General features: G+C 41.5%; 1 protein-coding gene across 3 annotated transcripts in view; it reads right to left on the reverse strand.

The window, feature by feature from the left end:
* LOC103020984 (opioid-binding protein/cell adhesion molecule) overlaps window positions 1-20,648 on the reverse strand; it is a 1,085,929-nt gene that overhangs the window by 107,673 nt on the left and 957,608 nt on the right. For all 3 annotated transcript variants that reach the window (XM_057553512.1, XM_057553511.1, XM_057553513.1), the window contains exon 4: window positions 9,000-9,125. In XM_057553512.1, coding sequence (XP_057409495.1) covers window positions 9,000-9,125 — 126 coding nt within the window. The remainder of the gene's footprint in view (window positions 1-8,999; window positions 9,126-20,648) is intronic.

Here is a 20,648-nt window from a genome sequence, read left to right on the forward strand (position 1 = left end):
AAAAAGAATAACAGCTCAAGACATCATGACTGCTTGCGCTAAGGTAAGTTATTTCGCCTGGACTCTCAGAGAGAGAATCCTGGGGGATTATTTTATATTTCTTAGTGAGGGCTTCTTCCCAGGGAGGAAGAGACTACCAAGGCATATGAGCCCACATTCCTAGTGTCCCAGGGTTTGATTCGCCACTTGGGAGCCAGGGTCAGGGTCATCAGCTACGTCAGCTCCACAATGATGCTGGCTGCCTGCATCCCTCTGCCAGGAGAGCTCGCTCTGCCCTCCCCCTGCTCACACAAAAGAACTTCAGCCTCCCAAAGAAGAGACTCTCAGGAATTTATGACTCAATCAACTCACCCAAAAGGAGCATAAATGGGATTAGTTTTAATATTGTTAAGTTGCAAAAATACAGGCATATGTGCATGCCAAAGCGAAAATGTACGCAAGCAAAAGAGGAAAACATATGGGCACCCATATGGTGAAAAGCGCATTGCTAGACCTTCACACACTTCTCATTTACAACAAGAACCAAAGTTAGTGAACATAAATTTGCTTTGCAAAAATATGAGAGGAACAGCTTGTTTGCCCATAACTGTTCCATTGAGCAAGATATGGATAACCTTGATTTCTCATCTCAGACACCCCTTTCTCACACTCTGGGGATTAATTAGGTTCTAAACACAACTTCAGATTAGAAACAAGGATTCTGGCTGCCTCGCAGAGAGACAAAGAAGTAGGGGCAGGACTGGGTGAGGCAGCGGGTCAACTAATAGGCAATTCCTGTTAGCGGCCGGAACTCGTACCTGGGATGGCTTAGAAGAGAAATGAGGTTGGTAGGTCTCAGTGGGTTTATTTTAACTGAAGCAGAGTAACTACAGAGACCTACCGCAGACAATGGCAGGGAAGTGTTTTTCATTTGGAGGCTGTGTTTTCCTTAGCACAATACTGAGCGGTGGCTGGAAACTGTCCAGACGCAGGAAGGTAGGTGTGGAATTAGAGAGGAGGATGTAAGTGCATGGGCACCCTTGGGTGCCCCAGGTAACAAGCAGAATTTGATAAAATATATCACCTTGTATTGTACCTGTTGCACCCTCAAGGGATGGGAGCCACCTTTGCACAGCAGACAGAGCTCGAGACTTGAGAAACAGGGATGCAGCTCCTTTCACAGGGCCCCCACCTTAGTTACCGTCAGTCATTCGCTGTTAACTTTTTCAAGTCTGTTTCTTTGCCTGGGAAATAGGTGGAATATTTCTTCTTGGATCTATTTAGAGAGTTGTTATAAAGTCACTTGAAATGATGCGTGTGAAAATATTTTATAAACAGTACCTTCTTACGTAAGCATGTTATTAGTGGAAACCTAGAGGTTCATTTTATTTATGATTCCTAGTTTGAACTTTTTACTTTGAAATAATTATTGATTCCCAAGAAGCTGCAAAAATAGTAGAGAGGGGTCCCGTGTACTCATCCCCAGCTCTCCCAGTGGCTGCGTCTTATCTAACTAAAGCACATGATCAAAACCAGGTAATTGACAAGGGCACGAAGCAATTAACCACATGACGGGGCTTAGATCCCACCAGTTTTTGCAGGTACTCATTTTTTATGTCTTTGTGTATAATTCTAACGTTTCATCACACATTATCAGTTCATCTAACTACCACAATAATCAAGACATGGAGCCGTTCGTTCACTGCAAAGCAACTGCTTTGTGCAGCCCCTTTCCCTCCCCTGCCCCAACTGCTGGCAATCACTGATACGCTGTGCATCTTTGCAATTTTCCCATTTTGGGAATGTTATAGAAGTGGAATCATACAGTATCCCCACCCTTTGAGACTGACTCTTTGCATTTGTATAATGCCCTAAGGTCCACTCAGGATGTCGGGTGCCCCAACAGTTCACTTCTTTTTATTGCTGAAATGCATTTCAAGGTGTAGATGTGACATAGTTTGTCTAACAAGTCACCCCTTGGACTGTCTCCAAGTTTGTCTATTACAAATAAAACTGCGATGTCATTCTGAATTTTTAGATGTACCAGCAAGGTACTGAATCACTAATGAATGACCCAACACGTCGAGGAATAAGAGACAAAGACAGAGATAGGAATAAGCATAATGATGGGCATAATAATACATAAAAAGAACAGCACAATTATAAATATTAGCACTTTCCTTTCAGGGCTGCTGGGGCATTAAATTAGTTAAAACATGTAAAGTGTATAACAGGGCTTGACACGCAATAAGCATGACGCTAACATAACGAGTTCTCAGGCTGACTATAAGCTACAAGGATTCTGAGAAGGAATTTAATTAAAACATGGCACAAGAGCAATTTAGAAAACTGCTGGGCAACCCATATATGTGTGTCCAGTGCAATTACAAGCCTTCCATTCATTTTTTCTTTTGGTCCTTATGATCATCTGAGGAAGTTGGCATAAACAGCCCCATTTTGCAGTCCAGGAGACTGGGGATCCTGGAGATGACATGATTTTTCTAAAATCACTCAGATTGTCAAGGCTCAGGCCAGATTTCAATCCCAGGTCATAAGGACCTGAAGTCTAGTTCCATCTAGAAGCTAACCCTGCCAGCCATGAGGAATTGACACCTTCATATGAGGGCAAGTTAGCGCTTCTTTTATTTGTAATGTTAAGGACTTGGCAATTTCTTTTAAGACTTTCTTCTCAAGAATTTCTAGCATGAAAAATAAGAGCTGTAGTAGAAACATTCTGGGACTAGTACATCTCCTAACCTCAATACCTAGCACAGTGAATAGGAGAGAAAGACCTGCTCAGCCAGGTCAGAAACAAGGATGATGATTTTGCTGGAATTATCCCTCTTCTCTTATATGGAATTCACTGGTCTAGCAACCTCATACATCTAGAACAAAGCTGCACATACTCCCCCCAGCATATGTGCCACTTATCACTTATTCTTGAAAGCTCATGGCCTTTCCTCAGAGAAGGCTCTCCCCCACCACTACGTTCTTACTTAGGACGCGTCACCTTGGTTATATGGCTTGTTGCTCATGACAAATCAGAAGTAGATAGAAGCTGCTAAAAGGCACACGTGGTCTTTAGGAAGCATTGACAATCCTCCGATTTGAGAGAAGGAAGAAAAGATAGAGGAACTATCTAAAAAACTGAAAAGAAAGATAGAGGAACTATCTAAAAAACTGAAACAAGAATTTAAGCAGTATTTTAGGGCCATGTTCTTTGTTATCCAGACCTCTAACAGTGAGATACAAACAATTGGTATGTACGATGTTGATATTACATTTTAAAAATGAGGCCAAATGACATCCACTCTCCTCAAGGAAACAGAGACGAGCGTAATCCATTTTTAAACTGCTTCCGTTAAAGATGACTCAAGTCAATGCATAAAGGAATCAGCTTCGGTTACCTGGAAAATTCACTTCTGTGAAATAACTCACTCTCTTGCTCCCTGAGGTATTACTGTATATGAGTTGATTGTAGCAGCAACTCACTCACAGGTGAATAGCTGTCATCTTAAAATCTCCATGGAGAAGAAACAGGAAAGAAAACTTTATTATTCTCCCCAAACATCTGGTCTTTCCAAATATGTCATTGGAAATGGGGCCAGGTGTGCAAGCATTGCAGTGGATTATTATGGCGCCTTAAGAAGGAAAGAAGACCCTCCTTCCAACCCAACAGCCTGGGCTGTGTCCTCCGCTACTCCCTCTTCCAACATGGTTTTCACATTATTCATATTTTTACATTCAACGAATGCTGACCCAGAGCTGCTTCTCCTGTCCTTCAGGAAGGGAAGAGAAAATCATTCTTGGAACCCACCTGTGTCACAGTGTATCCCAAACACACTGGCTCCTTGCCAGTCCACTTTGGCTGCCTGTCTGGGGACTGCCCACTTTTCCCTGGCCTGGGATTCCATCATTATCCTAGTTTCTAAGCTGTAGGTCACTCAGAGCAGATCCTATGTGTGAAGTCCATTAAACAAGAGCCATATTCTCCAGCAAATCCATATGAATATATATACTTTAAAAAACCCATCATCTGCTACTGAAAATAAATTAAATATAACTTTTTATATCTAAAGCTAAAGAATAAATACGTGGTCAAATGCAACCCCCCCCGAATGTGTGTGTACTTAGCACTTTGCTTTGAGATGTTCGCAGTGCTAATAATCACGATCCTGTAAAAACCTCCAGCTTTCCTCAGAAGTGAGGCAGATGTGCTGTGGGGATGCCTGCCTAGTTTCTGGGAATCCTGGTGCACCTGTCAGTATTGCAAAGGGAACCGGGGGTCAGAGGACTCCAGCTGCACATCTAGTCTGGACAGAAACATAAGGAGTCTTTATATCCACATCTGGAGTCACAGTGATTTTTCAAAACTTTCACCCTGCTTTCATAAGAAGGACTTGTTTGGGGTTTGCTTGTTTGTTTTCTTTTCTTTTTTAAATTGAAGTAGAGTTGATTTACAATTTTGTTTTTAAGAGGAAATAAAAACCTAAAAATACCTAAAAAAACAAGTTACTTCAAGGGGGTGCCAAGGAAAGTGGCAAAGATGGGACTGTTGACATCATGGAAATTGGCAAATGCCCTCAGGGCTCCCTACCCTCAGCTCCAATCAGTTTTTAACATTTTACCATGACCTAAAATGCTTCCTTTTTCAACTATCATTTCAGGCATAGATCATATTCCTGTTTTGTTTTGTTTTGTTTTTTAGAGCTGAATTTTTTCCTTCCTTATGTCTATGTACTTTTTATATTTCAGAGATTCCTCATTGTTTCTGACCCACAAATGATTACTATTTTCTAGTGTGATCATGGATTTATCAGTTCATTTGTCTTTACCTTTTTCTGTAATTTATAGAGATTGTCATGTGCTTAGTCTGTCATTTTAAACCATAACCACTATTCTTAATCTTTAATAATCTGCTCATTAAAATATTCTTTTTCTAAATGGAAGCTTGTTTATTCATTCCTGCTATATAGATCCCCAAATTTAAACAATAGTTTTCGAACATTGCATTAACATTATCGGAACACAGCTGTCTAGGGGGCTATGTTCTCTGATATAGTTTTGTTGGAATTTCAAAGGAAGTGTCATTACAACTTCTGTTTCTTACTCTTGCTTGCTGAACTAAACAGTCCATTGTTTTAAAAATGCTATTTGTTGTTCAAGTTATATTGGTTGCTCTTCTAAACCTTTGAAAGCAACTTCCCAAAGTCGCCCCAACTCCAAGTGAGAAGGTGTGTCCTTCTAAAAATAAATATTAGTGGTCACCCTGCAGGTACAAATTTTAAACGTGCAAATCCTTCAGGTTCTAGTGCTTTTCAAACTCAGGAAATGATGCTTTGAGTTTAAATGTTTAAAGGTCACTTGGGGTGGGGGGGGAAGAAAGACAAAAGGGGAAATCAGAGACGGCAAAGTGAAGGCCAGAGCGATGAAAACACAAACGGGAACTTGAAAGCTGAACACAGGCTGGGAGACTTAAAGAGGAGAGAGAGAATGTCAATTTGGGATTTTTTTTGAGGCTGCATTGCAACTATTATGTTATATAAAAGATTAGGAATATGTCTGAATCTTTCTTATTTTAAGAGGGAACCCTTACCATGGAAACATTATAAAGAATTGCTTTAAAACAGTTCCACAAAGTCAAAGCGCCTTCCAAAAGATTCCTAGGCTGAGAAAACTGGGTGTTTAGGATCACATAAATGCATTGAAATTAGTCTGATGGTTAGACATATTTTTGTGTATAATGTAAATCAAAATTCCCCCTGACTTTAAGCAAAATTTCCACGGATGGGGCTTGTATCTTTGGGAACACAAGCTACTGCTGTGTTTATATTAAAGTTGAGCTTTGTGACATCCCTTATGCCTCTTTTAATATTCTTGTTAATATTACTTTATAATATTGACATTTTGGATTTCAATACCTGAGGTCTTTACACAAAGGATGTCTGGTGGATTTATTATCATTATCTTTCCCTGTAACAAGGCAGGGGCTGAAATATGTATTCTCAATGTACATAGGGAACATGAGATAGTGAAAGTTTGAATAATGCTCCTAGTAACAAATCCAGTCTTTCATTTGGTGAATGCTTCTCACATAATTAATGTTCCAGATTAGGGGCACATTTTCAGGTCATTATTTCCTATATCTCTGTAGGTATAGTTCTCAAATTTTATTGAGATTTAATTCAAAGACAACAAAATGCACCCATTTTTAGTGTAGCGTTGATTAGTTTTCACTAATTCAGCACCAATATAACTACCATGGTGCTCAAGATTTCCATCACCCCAAAAAGTCCCTTGTACCCTTTGTAGTCAATTATCCAAAAACCCCAACCCTATGTAACCACTGACTTGATTTTAGTCACTCTAGATTAGTTTTTGCCTGTTGTAGAATTTCATATAAATGAAATAATACAGTACCTGGTTTTTTTTTTTCTTCTTTTATTTAGCAGAATGCTTTTGAGATTCATCCATTTTGTTACATGTATCAGTGGTTTGCTCTTTTTAATTTCTGAGAAACCATCTGTTGCTTAAATTTACCACAATTTAACTATTTACTTGTTGAGGGTTTTGGTTTATTTATAGTTTGAGGCTATCATAAATGAAGCTGCTATGAACATTTGTGTACAATGTATATCTGTGGACATATGTTTTCATTTATCTTCAGTAAATTCCTAGAAGTGGAATTGCTGGGTCATATGCTAAGTGTATGTTTAACTTTATTAACAAAGTGTTAAACTGTTTTCCATAGTACTTATACTGAAAGCAAGACTTTTGCCCCTTTCCTGTTTGTCCATTTCTGTTCCCCTCTAACCTTAAAAGACCCTAATTATAGGAATGAGATCTCTAGGCAATTTAAACTAACTCCTGACCTATGCTCTCCTGAATGCACACCATGCCTAGTCTAACCTGTTGGTTCTTTTCCTAGATAAAAAGAAGTAAGACTAGCTTTTTACCCCAGTAGCCCCCCCAAGCAACCCTGAAGGCAGATGACATCTGAAGAGAGAGTCAGCCAGTCTGCATGCAACGCAGAATGATGCAGAACCCAACCTCCTGCCTAAATGATTCACTGAGATTCTTCCCCCCTTTCTCCCTTTAAAAACTGTCCTGGCTGAGCAGAATCTTCAGAGTTGGTCTTTGGACATGAGTCCACCATCTCCCTAGATTGCTGGCTTTCATGATTAAAGCACCTTTCCTTTCTACTGACACTTGCCTCTCAAATTATTAGCTTTTGAGTGGCGAGCTCCTGAAACTAAGTTCAGTAACAATACCAGTTTGTGGTCCCACAGTTAATGTGTAAGAGTTTCAGTTGCTCCACATCCTCATCAACACCTGATATTGTCAGTTTTTTAAATCTTTGTCATTCTAGTAGTTGTGTAGTGGAATCTGATTACAGTTTAATTTTCATTTCTATGATAGATATGTTGAGCATATTTTCATGCACTTATTCCATTCATATATATTTTTCTGTGAATTGTCTGTTTCAGTGTTTTGTTCATTTCAAGGTAGGTGGTTAGAATTATGTTGTAAGAATTCTTCATATAGCACAGATGTAAATTCTTTGTCAGATATATGGATGGCAAATGTTTGCTCCCAATCTGTGGCTTGTCTTCTCATTTACTATTAATGGTATCTTCAATATTGATGAAGCCAGTTATGAGTTGAATTTCATCCTCCACCCCGACGCCCCCAAAAGATACCTTGAAGTTCTAACCCCAGTGCTTCAGAATGTGACCTTATTTGGACATAGGGTCTTTATAGAGGTAATTAAGATAATATGAGGTCATAAATGTGGGCTCCAATCCAATGTGTTTGCTACCCTTATAACAAGGGAAAATTTGACACAGAGAGATGCACACAGGAAGAAGGCCATGTGACAATGAAGGCAGGGATTGGGGTGATGCACCTATAAGCCAGGAAACACCAGAGACGGCCAGAAAACCACCAGAAGCTAGGGGAGAGGCCTGGAACAGAGCTTCCCTCACTGGTCTCAAAAGGAACCAATCCTGCCTACACCTTGATCACGGGCACCTAGCATCCAGAACAATAAGAAAACACATTTCTGTTGTTTAAGCCATGAGGTTTGTAGTACTTTGTTATGGCAATCACAGGAAAATAATACAAAAGCAAATTTATCATTTTTCTCTTATGCTTAGAGCTTTTAGTGAACTAGCAAGTCCTTGTCTAGCTCAACATTACTAAGATTTATTCCTAAGTTTTCCTCTAGATTTATATTATTTTATATATCACACACAGGCATACTACACACATTTTCCTTTTCACTGGGTTTCATGTTTATATTTTCTAATGCCTGAGAAAGCACTTGTTTCTTGCATAATTTATAGAATTAATCAGTTTCTGTTAACAGGGTAAATACATCAAGTGGCTCTTTGCCCATCTCTCAAGTTCAACTTGGAGTAAGTTTTATTTCCAAAGGGATAAGGTCCACTGTCCTTTTGGTTCCCTTCCTATTAAGTTGGAGATGATCATAACTAATGTTTTAATACCAATCACTGAACGCCCAGCACAGGCACGCCCAGGAGCACTGGACCATTTCCAGCATCCTTCTTCCACTCTGGGTAAGTGTCCTGAAAGCACTGAGAAGGAGATCCTTTTTCTCCTGGATGCACAAAATAACACCAACATTTTCAGTGCACAGTCTAGCTTTCTAGCCCTCTACTTCAAGTAAGGACAGACAACCCACTGACCCATGCATTTCCACCTTGAGACATTAGTATCTTTGTTGGAAGTTATTCTTATGGCATCTCTGTCCTTTATAGTTGGGAAAACAAAAGTCTTCTAAGGTCATAAAAAGGGCTGAGAAAATAATTCAGTAAATGTTCTCTACAAACCCTTCTTTGGAACGGAATACCCAGCGACTGATGCATGTAATCTATTTGTTCTTCCATTACTATGTTACAAATACAGCATTGCTTTCTGAGTCCTGAACTTCTGTTGTGCATTAGAAGCAAGTCTTCAATATACCAACTCTGAAAACTTCCGCCAAGTAAATGCCTTACCCTTGACTGACAGGTGTCTCCACGTCACCGTTGGCTCAGGTCTGCCGATAGCAAGACACAGCAGGGTCACACTACTCCCCTCATTCACGGTGACGTCTGAGGAGATATTCATGATCTGGGGAGGAACTGAAGGAGACAGAGGGGAAAAGAAATATATGAGAACGATTCTTGGCACAAAAGGAGGTGTTAGCCTATAAATATTCATACAGCATGTTCTTTAAAATAAATATTATTCTCAATAATAAATTTTAGATTTTTATGCTTGATTCACCAAGGATGTGACCATTAACACAACATGTACAGGGCACTCATGGAAGCAGCTCTACATAATGTCTGGATGTACCAGGACGCAGGTGTGGGGGGGGGGGTTCTGGGGAAACAGGAACTGAAGAGACAGGCATTACTGATGGTTGATGGAAAAGCAGAGCCAAAGGGAAAATACAAAGTTTTCTAAGAGTTCCTGTCGGACCCGCATGTTCGTTCCTCTTAGTGGGACCCCTGGCTTATGCAGGAACCACACAAGTAACCCCCAGCTCAGCCCTTGTTTCCAGTGACTCACTCACAAAGCCTCAACCGCACTGGATTAGTTACCATTTCCTGAGCACTCCAGACTATTGAATTCTTCGACCTCACACAGGTTGTGCCATCCTGGAACCATTTTCTTTCACATTTCTTTTCCTGGAAATTCTTGCTCCTTCCTTAAAAGGTATCCTTTAAAACTCGGTTAAATTTTCACTGACTCTCTCACTCAGCATTAATTGCTTTCTCCCCTAGACCCCACCAGCAATAGTAGCCCCGGCTACTACTGTTACGCTAAGATCGTATTATACAGTTTATTTTTAATGGTATCATGTCCGAGTAGTTAGGAGCAGAGCTCGGGAGCTCAGCTCCTCTCCTGCTGAGTGATCTGGGCAAGGTAAAGTGTCTTCATCTCTTCAAGCTTTGGTTTCCTCACCTGTGAAACAGATGATAGCAGTAGCCAAACTCCCGTTACGAGGTTTCAATTAAACAATGGCTGACCAGGGCGCCTGGTATAAAGGAAGCGATCACTGGTAGCTGCTGAGATGACAGTGGTGATAAAGGTGACAACAGCAGTGATGCCACCTTTCAGAAGAGACTGCTGTCCTCTCACGAGCCGGGTCCACGTCCACTTACCTGTCAGCATCGCAAAGGCTGACATGACCCCTGCTCTTGCTGTCTACCTTGTCCTACCTCCAGGCCTGGTTTTTAATTCAGTTTGAAGCTGGGCGTCGGAAAATACCTAGATTCCTTCCTTAATCTTACTTCTCATCGCCCTCAACCTGGTTGGGTTTCTCACCAATTTCCACACGGTCAACTGCAACACCCTCCCACCTGGACCATCCCACCTGGTCTCTTTCCAATTTGGGATCCTCCAACCTGCCCCCTCCATGTGACCAGAGTGATCTTTTCAGGCAGTAATCTCATCAAACTGTTAGCCCCGCTACTCGCTCCCTTAGCTCACCGTGCCCCCACCCCCAGGCTTAGCACAAGCCTATCTTCCCTGACCTGAGCCCTCTGCAGTCTAACCCCAACCCAGCGACAAGCCTCTTCCGGGCAGTGTCCTCACTAACGCCGCTCACTGCGCACTCTGGACCCGGCTCCCCCGGGAACACGGCAGAGGCACAGGCCCTTCTAAAACTTTGCTTTTCTTCTTCTTCTCTTCATTTCCTACCTGAAAAGACATGGCTCATCTTTCAAGGGACATCAAAGGTCATCTCCCCTTTGCAGTTTTCCCTAACCTCTCCCCACATCCTGTAAAGAGAATCTCCCACCTCCCCACCTGGGGAGGGGACTGAACGTGTTGTACTTACAGCTGATTATTTTATGCCTGTCTCTTTACCTAGAGAGCGAGGTGCTGGAGGATAAGGATGGAATGACACCCACCACCTCTCTTTCCTCAGTGTCTGGCACAAGGCTGACAAGGGTACCTGCTTAATTCCTCTTTGAAAGAAAGATCCAAAGAACAGACTGAACACATCCCAAAACGAAGGAGGGCAAAGCTTTTAATGGAGGATTTCTGATACCTAAAGCTTTCTTCTCAATTTTCTTTCAGATTCTCAAAATAAAAGGAAGGATGGCCAAGAGAGAGAGGAGGCTCCAAGCTTATAGTTATGCTGACTTATTCCAACTGCCAGTTTAATTATGAATTGTCAATTACCAAACAGGTAGAGTGCTAGTGGATTCCAAACTACCCTGAGTCAGTGGCAGAGGAGAATTATGACTGATGCTGTATCCAGACAACTCTGCAGCCTGGAGTTTTATGCTGCTGAGATCTTAGAGGTAAGTCTTTTCAAGGAGAAGCCATAAGTAACATGGAGAACACTTGCGATCTTAAGGGAATCCACATTAGCAAACAAATAAAAATTACCTGGCTTATAAATCTGCCACATTTTGGATTATTTCTGCATTAGGAATTGGCCTGAAATTTCTTTGCACATATCTTACCAAAATACACAGTGGGAAAAAATAGTGTACTTTCTAACTACACTGCATTCTCTTGAGAAAACTGTACTACTCGTTTTTCAGTATTTTCCAGCTTGTTAAAAAATTGTTCTGGGCTTAGAAATGTCAATACTTTTTCTCACTTTTTTATAAAGCAACAACTTCAGTGAACCTTCCAGAATATTCTCAGAATAATGTCTGCTTTAGCCAGATGTGTTAGGCCATCTGAAGCTCTCTTTCTCTAGACCCAAGAGTCTCTCTGTTTGTAAGGTGGACACAGCTGTGGTGGGAGGGTTGGGGGCATAGCTGGTCAGGGGAGGATAATTTAGGACATTGCAGCTTTGATGCCCAGGGACAGATTGCTCAATACGGCTCCCGATTCAGAGCTATCAGTTCCATGTATGTTATGTTTCATCGGATAGTTTAAAAGGTCCTGGATTAGGAGATATCTGTAAAATTCTATGGATATTTGACGGATATCCTCATTCCCCAGGTGCTTTTCCCCCATTAGGAGGGAGCTTCCTGGAGGGGGATGGTGAAGGTTGATGCAAACATTTCACCAAGCCGCAGGCAGTGACCCCCTCCATCTTCTGCAGGCCCACACTGTCCTCTGTCACTTTCCCAAAGGAGGAAAGGTAAGGACAGTGTCAAAGGTGAGGGTCGCCAGTAAGACAGGAAACACAGAGGGTGACGTGGGAGAAAGGAAAGTTCTTTCTGTTCTCAATTATGACATCATTATTAATGTGTAATATGTAATAATATGTATTACTTATTAACATATGACTTGATGACTTTCAACTTGCTTACACATGCATTATCTCATGGATTCTTCACAAATTGTGAGATAAGTAGAACAAATATTCTCACTATTAAAAATGAAGAAACTGAGGCATGGGGAGGGTTAAGTAAACAGCCGAAAGTCACGTGGTCAGTAAAGGGCAGAATTCTTTCTGTTATATTACATTGCCTCTTTGTTGAACCTCCCATCAATGCCCTAAACCCGATATTTGTATTTGCATTTTCTGTTTCCTCTGCTTCGAAGGTCCTCCCGCTGCATCTTCCCTCACTGCGATGCCACGGGTCAGCCGGCTTCCCCGGGCGCAGCGCCTGCCGCTGAGTGCGGGGCGGCCCAGCCGTCCTGGTTTCTCCCGCGCCGAGCTTGCCAAGGGAGGTACTCAACACTTGTAATTCATTTAAATCTGATTTGAGTTTGGCAATAGCATCATGACCCTCCCCTTGTTTCTGTGATAACCTTTGAACAAAGGAGCACTTGGAAATAAATTTAACTGCTTCTACGTATTTTGACAAGAGAGCTTTGTTCAATTTTCAGACACATCTCTGTGGCAAATGAGTCTATCTATCTATCTATCTATCTATCTATCTATCTACCTACCTACCTATTATCTATCTATCTATCTACCTACCTACCTATCTATTATCTATATATCTATCTACCTACCTATCATCTATCTATCTATCGCTAGTGTTTATGAATATACAGATAAACATAAAACATGTATAACAATCTTACCAGAAAGGCTGAAATTACTCAAAGAAAATGGCAGGACCCACAAGAGTCTAATTAAAGGATTACAAATAGCACAGTGTGTTCCCAGTCACATCTGCAGACACTGGGGACCCTCCCCTGCAGGTCACGCATGCATCTGGTTATCTTCTCATTGACAGTGGTGGGTTACAATGTGTCCTAACGTGGCTGGGCAGATTGATCACTGCACAACTAAAAGGACATCAGATTGTGGTCATTTTATTTTTTATTTTTTTTAAAGTATATTTTATTGTATTTATTTATTTATTTTATTTTTGGCTGCATCGGGTCTTAGTTGCGACACGCAGGATCTTCATTGTGGCATGTGGGCTCTTTCGTTGTGGCGCACAGGCTCTTCGTTGTGGCGCACAGGCTTCTTTCTCGTTGTGGTGTGCGGGCTTCTTTCTAGTTGTGGTGCGCTGGCTCCAGAGTGTGGGCTCAGTAGTTGTGGCACACGGGCTTAGTTGCTCCGCGGCGTGTGGGATCTTAGTTCCCTGACCAGGGATTGAAACTGCGTCCCCTGCATTGGAAAGCGGATTCTTTACCACTGGACTACCAGGGAAGTCCCAGAGTGTGGTCATTTTAGATGGATAGATAGATAGGTAGATTGATCTATAGATAGATAGACAGACAGATAGATAGATATAGACATATAGATACACATCTATACCTATACAGATACAGATATAGACATAGATAAAATATTGTCTCTCCATACACAGAGAGACAGACAAACACAATTTTATCAGGTTGCAATCAGTGTCTTGAGGAAGGAAGGTATCTTTGGGCTCAGGGTTACCATGAGGTATTTACACGTTCTCTTTACCTCAGCATGGCCGAGTGCTCTTAAACATACCAATGTGTCTTACCCACGGCCCTTCCTCTCCAATCTCGCTGCCATTGGCTTAGTTGAGAAGCTCATCATCTCTTCCTCGGAATATTACAAGTCTCCTCATTTCTCTACCCACCACCGTTTCATAACTCAGACCCCATATGCCCCCCACAGTTACATCTTAAATATTTTGCTTCTGCCTAACACCCCCAACCTTTGCCCCTGTCTGAGACTGTGAAGCCCAAACTTCTGCACAGGATCTACAAAACCATTCCCAGCCTGGCCATAGCCTCAGCGCCAGCCCCTCCTCTGACAAGGAGCCCCACATCTCTCTCTGGGGCTACATCGTTCTCTCTCGCCCATGCCTTTACACACCGTATTCCTTCTGCTGCAGAAACACTCCCACTAGTGTGCCCTATGAGCTGCTCACCCTTCAACACTCAACTTGAATAAGACCTCGTTTATGACGCCTTCACTGCTCCTTCTGCCACTCCCAAGGCATTCTTCTTTATGTCTTCATCATACCATTTATCTTTACAATTGAGCTATTCCATGGACGGGATCTGCTATAGTCACCCTTTTTTAAAAAAAGTTTTTATTTATTTATTTTTGGCTGCGTTGGGTCTTTGCTGCTGTGTGCGGGCTTTTCTCTAGTTGCGGTGAGCGGGGGCTACTCTTCGTTGCGGTGCTCGGGCTTCTCCTTGCAGTGGCTTCTCTCATTGCAGAGCATGGGCTCTAGGCGCGCGGGCTTCGGCAGTGTGGCATGCAGGCTCAGTAATTGTTGCTCGCGGGCTCTAGAGCGCAGGCTCAGTAGTTGTGGTGCACGGCTTTAGTTGCTCCGCAGCATGTGGGATCTTCCCGGACCAGGGCTCAAACCCATGTCCCCTGCGTTGGCAGGCTGATTCTTACCTACTGTGCCACCAGGGAAGTCCTGCTATATTTATCCTTGTATTCCTATTATATAACACCAAGCCTGACATGAAGTAGCATCCTTCCCCCCAAATGTAGTGCATTTATGTGTAGGTTTTTAAAATGCAGGTGTCTTGCAATCTGGCAAGAGTTCTCCACCCTAGACATTTGACATTTGCCCTTTCCTCTCCCTGAAATACTCTCCACCTTATTCTTTCATATTTGTTTCTTTCTGGGTTCGGTTTTAATATTATTTCCTCAGAGAAGTCTTTGTTGATGACCCCGGTCCTCTGCCACCCATCAAATTCATGTCCTCTTCTTACAGTCTCTTCTCAACCTTTAAATTGTCTTCAAGAATTCTTACATACTTTTGTGCTTTTATATACACTTGTATGATTATTTGTTTAAAGTCTCTCTGGCACTGGACTATAAGCTTTAAAAACCACTATACTCCCAGTGTCCTGAACTATGCTTGGCACATAGGTGTTTAATAAAAATGTATTATATGAATAAGTGCCTATTATCAAGACTGTGTATACACGTTATTGTATACTTGTGAGAGAGCAAGCCTGAGATAGGAAAAGCTTTTCTAAAGGAGAAATGTTTCTTTGTGCAAAGGTGATTGGGGACTGAACTCTGGACACACCAGCACCACCCTACACAAAGCTGATATGACAAGGTTGAAACAGTGTATGAGAGGCTGTGCACCACAGCTTAGGTTTTGGAGCCCAGTAGACTTGTGTAACCTTGGGCCACGCTGGCTTAGCCCCTCTGAGCCCTGGTTCTTCATTTGTAGAATGAAGATGATAGAATTTATCTCTCTAAGTTGTTATAAGAATTAAGTGTAAATGTGTATAGCATGCTAGTACAGTGCCTGGAAATAAGTAAGTACTTAATAAATGGTAGCTGTTATTGTTCATGTTTATATATGATTGTTAATATACATGCCATTTAAAAATCTGATAAATGGCTTAATCTGTGCCTAACTGCTCATTTTCTAAATCTCAATTCCTTCAATTTTAAGCCAGCACTCATAAATGACATTTGCCTTGGATAGCTGGGACACTTCCAGAGTAAAAAGTAAATATTTGATAACTAATTGTTAATTTCTGCCTCTTAATCTGAGCCGTCAAACCTAAGTGAATGCGTAGGGCAAATCGCACATGTTTATGTAAAGAAATTACCTGGCTCTTCCTTATCTATTTTCTTTTAGGGGCATCTGTGTCTGTTTCTAGAAAGAACAGGGTACAGAACTTCAGCACCATGCCCTCTTATTTCAAGGGCAGTAATTCCACCCATTGCAACTATACCCTGTCTCTGTCCAGGCACAGTGTTTGACAGTCACGTTTTAAGTGTTTTATTTAAGACTGAATGGCACAGTTAAAACAAACAGAAAAGAGAATCTTATAATTTGGAGTCATAGAGGCCAAAGTCTGAATACCATTTTTTTTCCAACTACTTTCTGTGTGATTAAGCCCTTTAAGCGTAAGCTTCCTCTACCATAAAATGGGCATAAAAATATTTGCCACAAAGGGATGTGGAGATGAGTTTAGAGATGATTTTAAAGAGATTTAAAGTTATTGTTGTTTTCACATTATTATTATTATTACTATTATCATTATTATCCCCAGAGAATAACAATATGTTAAGAGACCATGAGAAAACTAATATAAATATGAACTGCTTTCTACCACATTTTAAAACACTCAAGGCTTGTTTATTAAAAAAATACAGTAAAGACTTTTAAAGACTCATTGTTTTATTCTAGGATTATCTTTTATTTTGTGTTTTAACAAGGAAGCTTATTTCATAAACTAGAGTTAAGACTAATTTGGGAATTACAGTATGCAGGCTAGGCTTGGTCATGCCGTATTTTCTATACTAGGTATTATTTTATGGTGCAAAAAGCATTACACCAAGTGTCAGGAGTCATAGGTTCTAATCTTGGTTTCTCCACAGCTGTGTGATCTTTTGTAAATCAGTTAACCCCTCTGGCTTAGGGGTGTGTGTATTGTGTTTGTATGTGTATGTGTTGTGTGTGTATGTGTATTTGTGTGAGTGTGTGTGTGTATGTGTGTGTGGTGGTGATGGTGTCTGATTGTTTATTTGGTTAGTTTTGAGTGAAGAAGTTAGATCGTGAATTTTCAGGTCCCTTCTGGTCTAAATTCTGTGAGTTAATGATCTTCTAGCCACAGTGCAAGTTCAAGGGGGCTACTCCTGGGAACAAAGTGCTACCACCACCAGGAGCAACAACAAAATAGCTAGTGTTTATTTATTTGAGGCTGGTATTAAGTACTCTATATACATTATTTCCTTTAATCCTTAACACAACCCTAGTAAATATTCCCTATTAAAAAATCAACATAAGGGTAGACATCTACATCAGTTAAACAGAATTAAGTGTCCAGAAATATATCCATACTTTTATGGCCAATTAATTTTCAATAGGATGCAAAAACAATGCAATGAAGAAAGAAAAGTCTTTTCAACAAATGGTGCCGGGGTAACTGTATATTCACAGGAAAAAGAATAAAGTTGAACCCCTACGTCACATAACATACAAAAATTAACTCAAAATGCATCACATACCTAAATCTTAGAAGAAGACAAAGGTGTGAATCTTTGTGATCTTGGATCAGGCAATGATTTCTTAGACATGACACCAAAAGCACAAGCAACAAAAGAAAAGAAATAGATAAACTGTACAGCATTGAAATTTTAAAAACTTTCAATTCTGTGCAATTTGCAGCAAAGTTTGTGCTTCAAATGCCCCTATTGAGAAAGAAAAAATCCCCACAGAATGGGAGAACATTTATACAAATGATATATCTGATAAGGAACTAGTATCTAAAATATCTGAAAACACATGCAACTCAACAAAAAAATACAAATAACCCAATTAAAATGTAGACAAAGGGATTTGAATAGACATTTATCCAACGAAGATACACAAATAGCCAGTATGTACAGGAAAAGATGTTTGGTATTCATTAAGAAAATGCCAATCAAAACACAATGAGTTTCCGCGTCACATCCACTAGAATGGCTATAATCAAAAAGACAGATAATAACAAGAGTTGGTGAGGATGTGGAGAAATTGGAACCCTCACGCGTTGCTAGTGGAATTGTAAAATGGTGCAGCCACCTTAAAAGACAGTCTGGCAGATCCTCAGGAGATTAAAGATAGAGGTATCATGTGACTCACCAATTCAACTCCTAGGTATATACTCAGGAGGAATGAAAACATGTCCACACAACAACTTTTACACAAATGCTCCTAACAGCATTTTTCATAGTAGACAAAGATTGGACCCAACCCAAACAGTCATCAACAGCCGAATGGATAAGCAAAATGTAGTGCATCCATACAATGGAATACAATTCACCTATAAAAAGAAACAAAGTACTGATGCTTTAACATGGGTGAGCCTTGAAAACATTAAGTGGAAGACACCAAACACAAAAGGCGACATATTATATGGTTTCTATTTATATGAAATGTTCAAAATGGGCAAATCCATAGAGACAGAAAGTACATTAGTTGCCAGAGGCTGGGGAGAGGGGCAAGTAGGGAGTGACGGCTAATGGGCCTGGGTTTCTTTTGGGGTGATGAAGATGCTCCAGAATTGGACAGCAGTGATTGTTCTACAACCTTGTGCATATATAAAAGTGACTGGATTGTACACTTTAAAAGGATGAATTAACTGGTGAGTGAATTACAACCCTATAAAGATGTTGTTAAACCAACCAACCAACCAACAAACAAACAAGGTCTGTCAGCTCCTGAGAGGTAGAACCAGATGTTCTTACACTAAGGAGAGAAGGCAACCTCCCACCACATAGGGTTCTCAGAAAATATGTTCCTCATTTATTGACAGTTCCATGCACCTGCTTAACTCTCCATTTCTCATTGCTTGCCTACTGTTTCCCTTTTCAAGACAACTAGCCGTGCCCAGCCATGTCAGTCTCTCTGCAATGCTCAAAGCACCCTCTACTCACTCATCATTCCACACTTTTACCTATGCTGTGTCCTCTGCTCATGTGCCTTCTTCCTCCCCCCTCCTCTGTCTGTTCTACTCCTACTCATGCTGGAAAACTGAAGTTGAGATATAATACCCTCCCTCCATCACCTCTCCCCATCCTAGAGGTGAGTATGGGGAGGTGCTTCAGGGCTCTCTGTGCATAACGATGTACTTTATTCATTCTAAAACATTAGCTGAGTGCATAACATGTCCTAGGATTACTTTGGTGGTAGAAGAGTGGACAGACAAGTCCCTGTCTCATGTCAACTGTGGAGCTTAGTGTCTAGAGGAGACACATGTGACACTGACACATTATCATTGACACATGAATCAATGTGTGATGAAGCTGTGGGTGTGCAAGAGACCAGGAGAGCCCATGATGGGGGTCTGTCCTGGCCAGTGGGTCTGGGTGAGGGATTTGTTCTGAGCAGAGCTGGGCAGAGGGATCAGCACATGCAAAGGCTTTGCAGAGACAGGAAGCAGGGTGAGCCTGGGGGACTGTGGCTGAAGTGAAAAGAGTAAAACCATACAAGCTGAGGCTGGATAGGCAGGGGGGCAGAACTCATAGGCTCTTGGTGGAAATGCTAAGATTTTTATCTTTTTTATAAGAGAAATAGGGGGACATTAAAATGTGTGATGGTGATGGTGATGATGATGATGATGATGGTGAGGATGATGGTGATAATGATGGTGATGGTGATGGTGAGGATGGTGAGGATGGTGATAATGATGATGAAGATGATGGTGATGGTGATAATGATGGTGATGGTGATGATGATGGTGAGGATGGTGATAATGATGATGCTGGTGATGGTGATGAAGATGATGATGATGGTGAGGATGGTGATGATGATGATGGTGATGATGGTGATGATGATGATGATGATGGTGATGATGGTGATGGTGATGATAGTGATGGTGATGATGATGGTGATGGTGATGATGGTGATGATGGTGATGGTGATGATGATGGTGATGATGGTGATAATGATGGTGATGGTGATGATGGTGATAATGATGATGGTGATGGTGATGATGATGATGATGGTGATGGTGATGGTGATGGTGATGATGATGATGATGGTGATGGTGATGGTGATGGTGATGGTGATGGTGATGATGATGATGATGGTGATGGTGATGGTGATGGGGGAAGGACAGATTACACTGGGAATAGGGCAGAAGTGGGAACGGGAGAACTGGCTCGGATATTGCCCAGGAGGGAGGTGGTGGTACCTTGGACAAGCATGGTAGCAGGAGAGATGGGCAGAGAGGGAGAGGTGTGAGAGACATTTAGGAGTTAGAACAAGCAAAGCTTGGGTATGGACAGGATTTGTGTTAAGTGTTAAAGCACTTCTCACAGTGTTCTGTTGTCATCTATGTCTCTCTTACCCACTAGGCTGGGAAGGGGTCTTCATAATCAAGGACAGCTATTTGTTCATCTCAGCATCCCTAGGGCCTCTCAATGCCTGGTATCCAATAGATGCTCAACACAAGTGTGCTGGATTTAACTAATAGTACAAAGAGGCTTCTAGAAAACACAAGCTCTCAGGATCCAGGAGGGCAGCCAGGGATCTGGGACTGGGTCAAATCGCTTGAGGTCACATCCTAAGGCTTAAGAGCCAGGACCAGTTTACACGGTTTTAGACTCTGAATGTGAACATGGACTCCCTTCGTGCCCTGGTGTGATGTGGTTTTATGTTATCCTGGATAAGATTAGACCTGCAGGGCTTCCCTGGTGGCGCAGTGGTTGAGAGTCTGCCTGCTAATGCAGGGGACACGGGTTCGAGCCCTGGTCTGGGAAGATCCCACATGCCGCGGAGCAACTAGACCCGTGAGCCACAACTACTGAGCCTGCGCGTCTGGAGCCTGTGCTC

Source organism: Balaenoptera acutorostrata, chromosome 9 (genome assembly GCF_949987535.1).
Source record: "Balaenoptera acutorostrata chromosome 9, mBalAcu1.1, whole genome shotgun sequence".
Lineage (NCBI taxonomy): Eukaryota > Metazoa > Chordata > Mammalia > Artiodactyla > Balaenopteridae > Balaenoptera > Balaenoptera acutorostrata.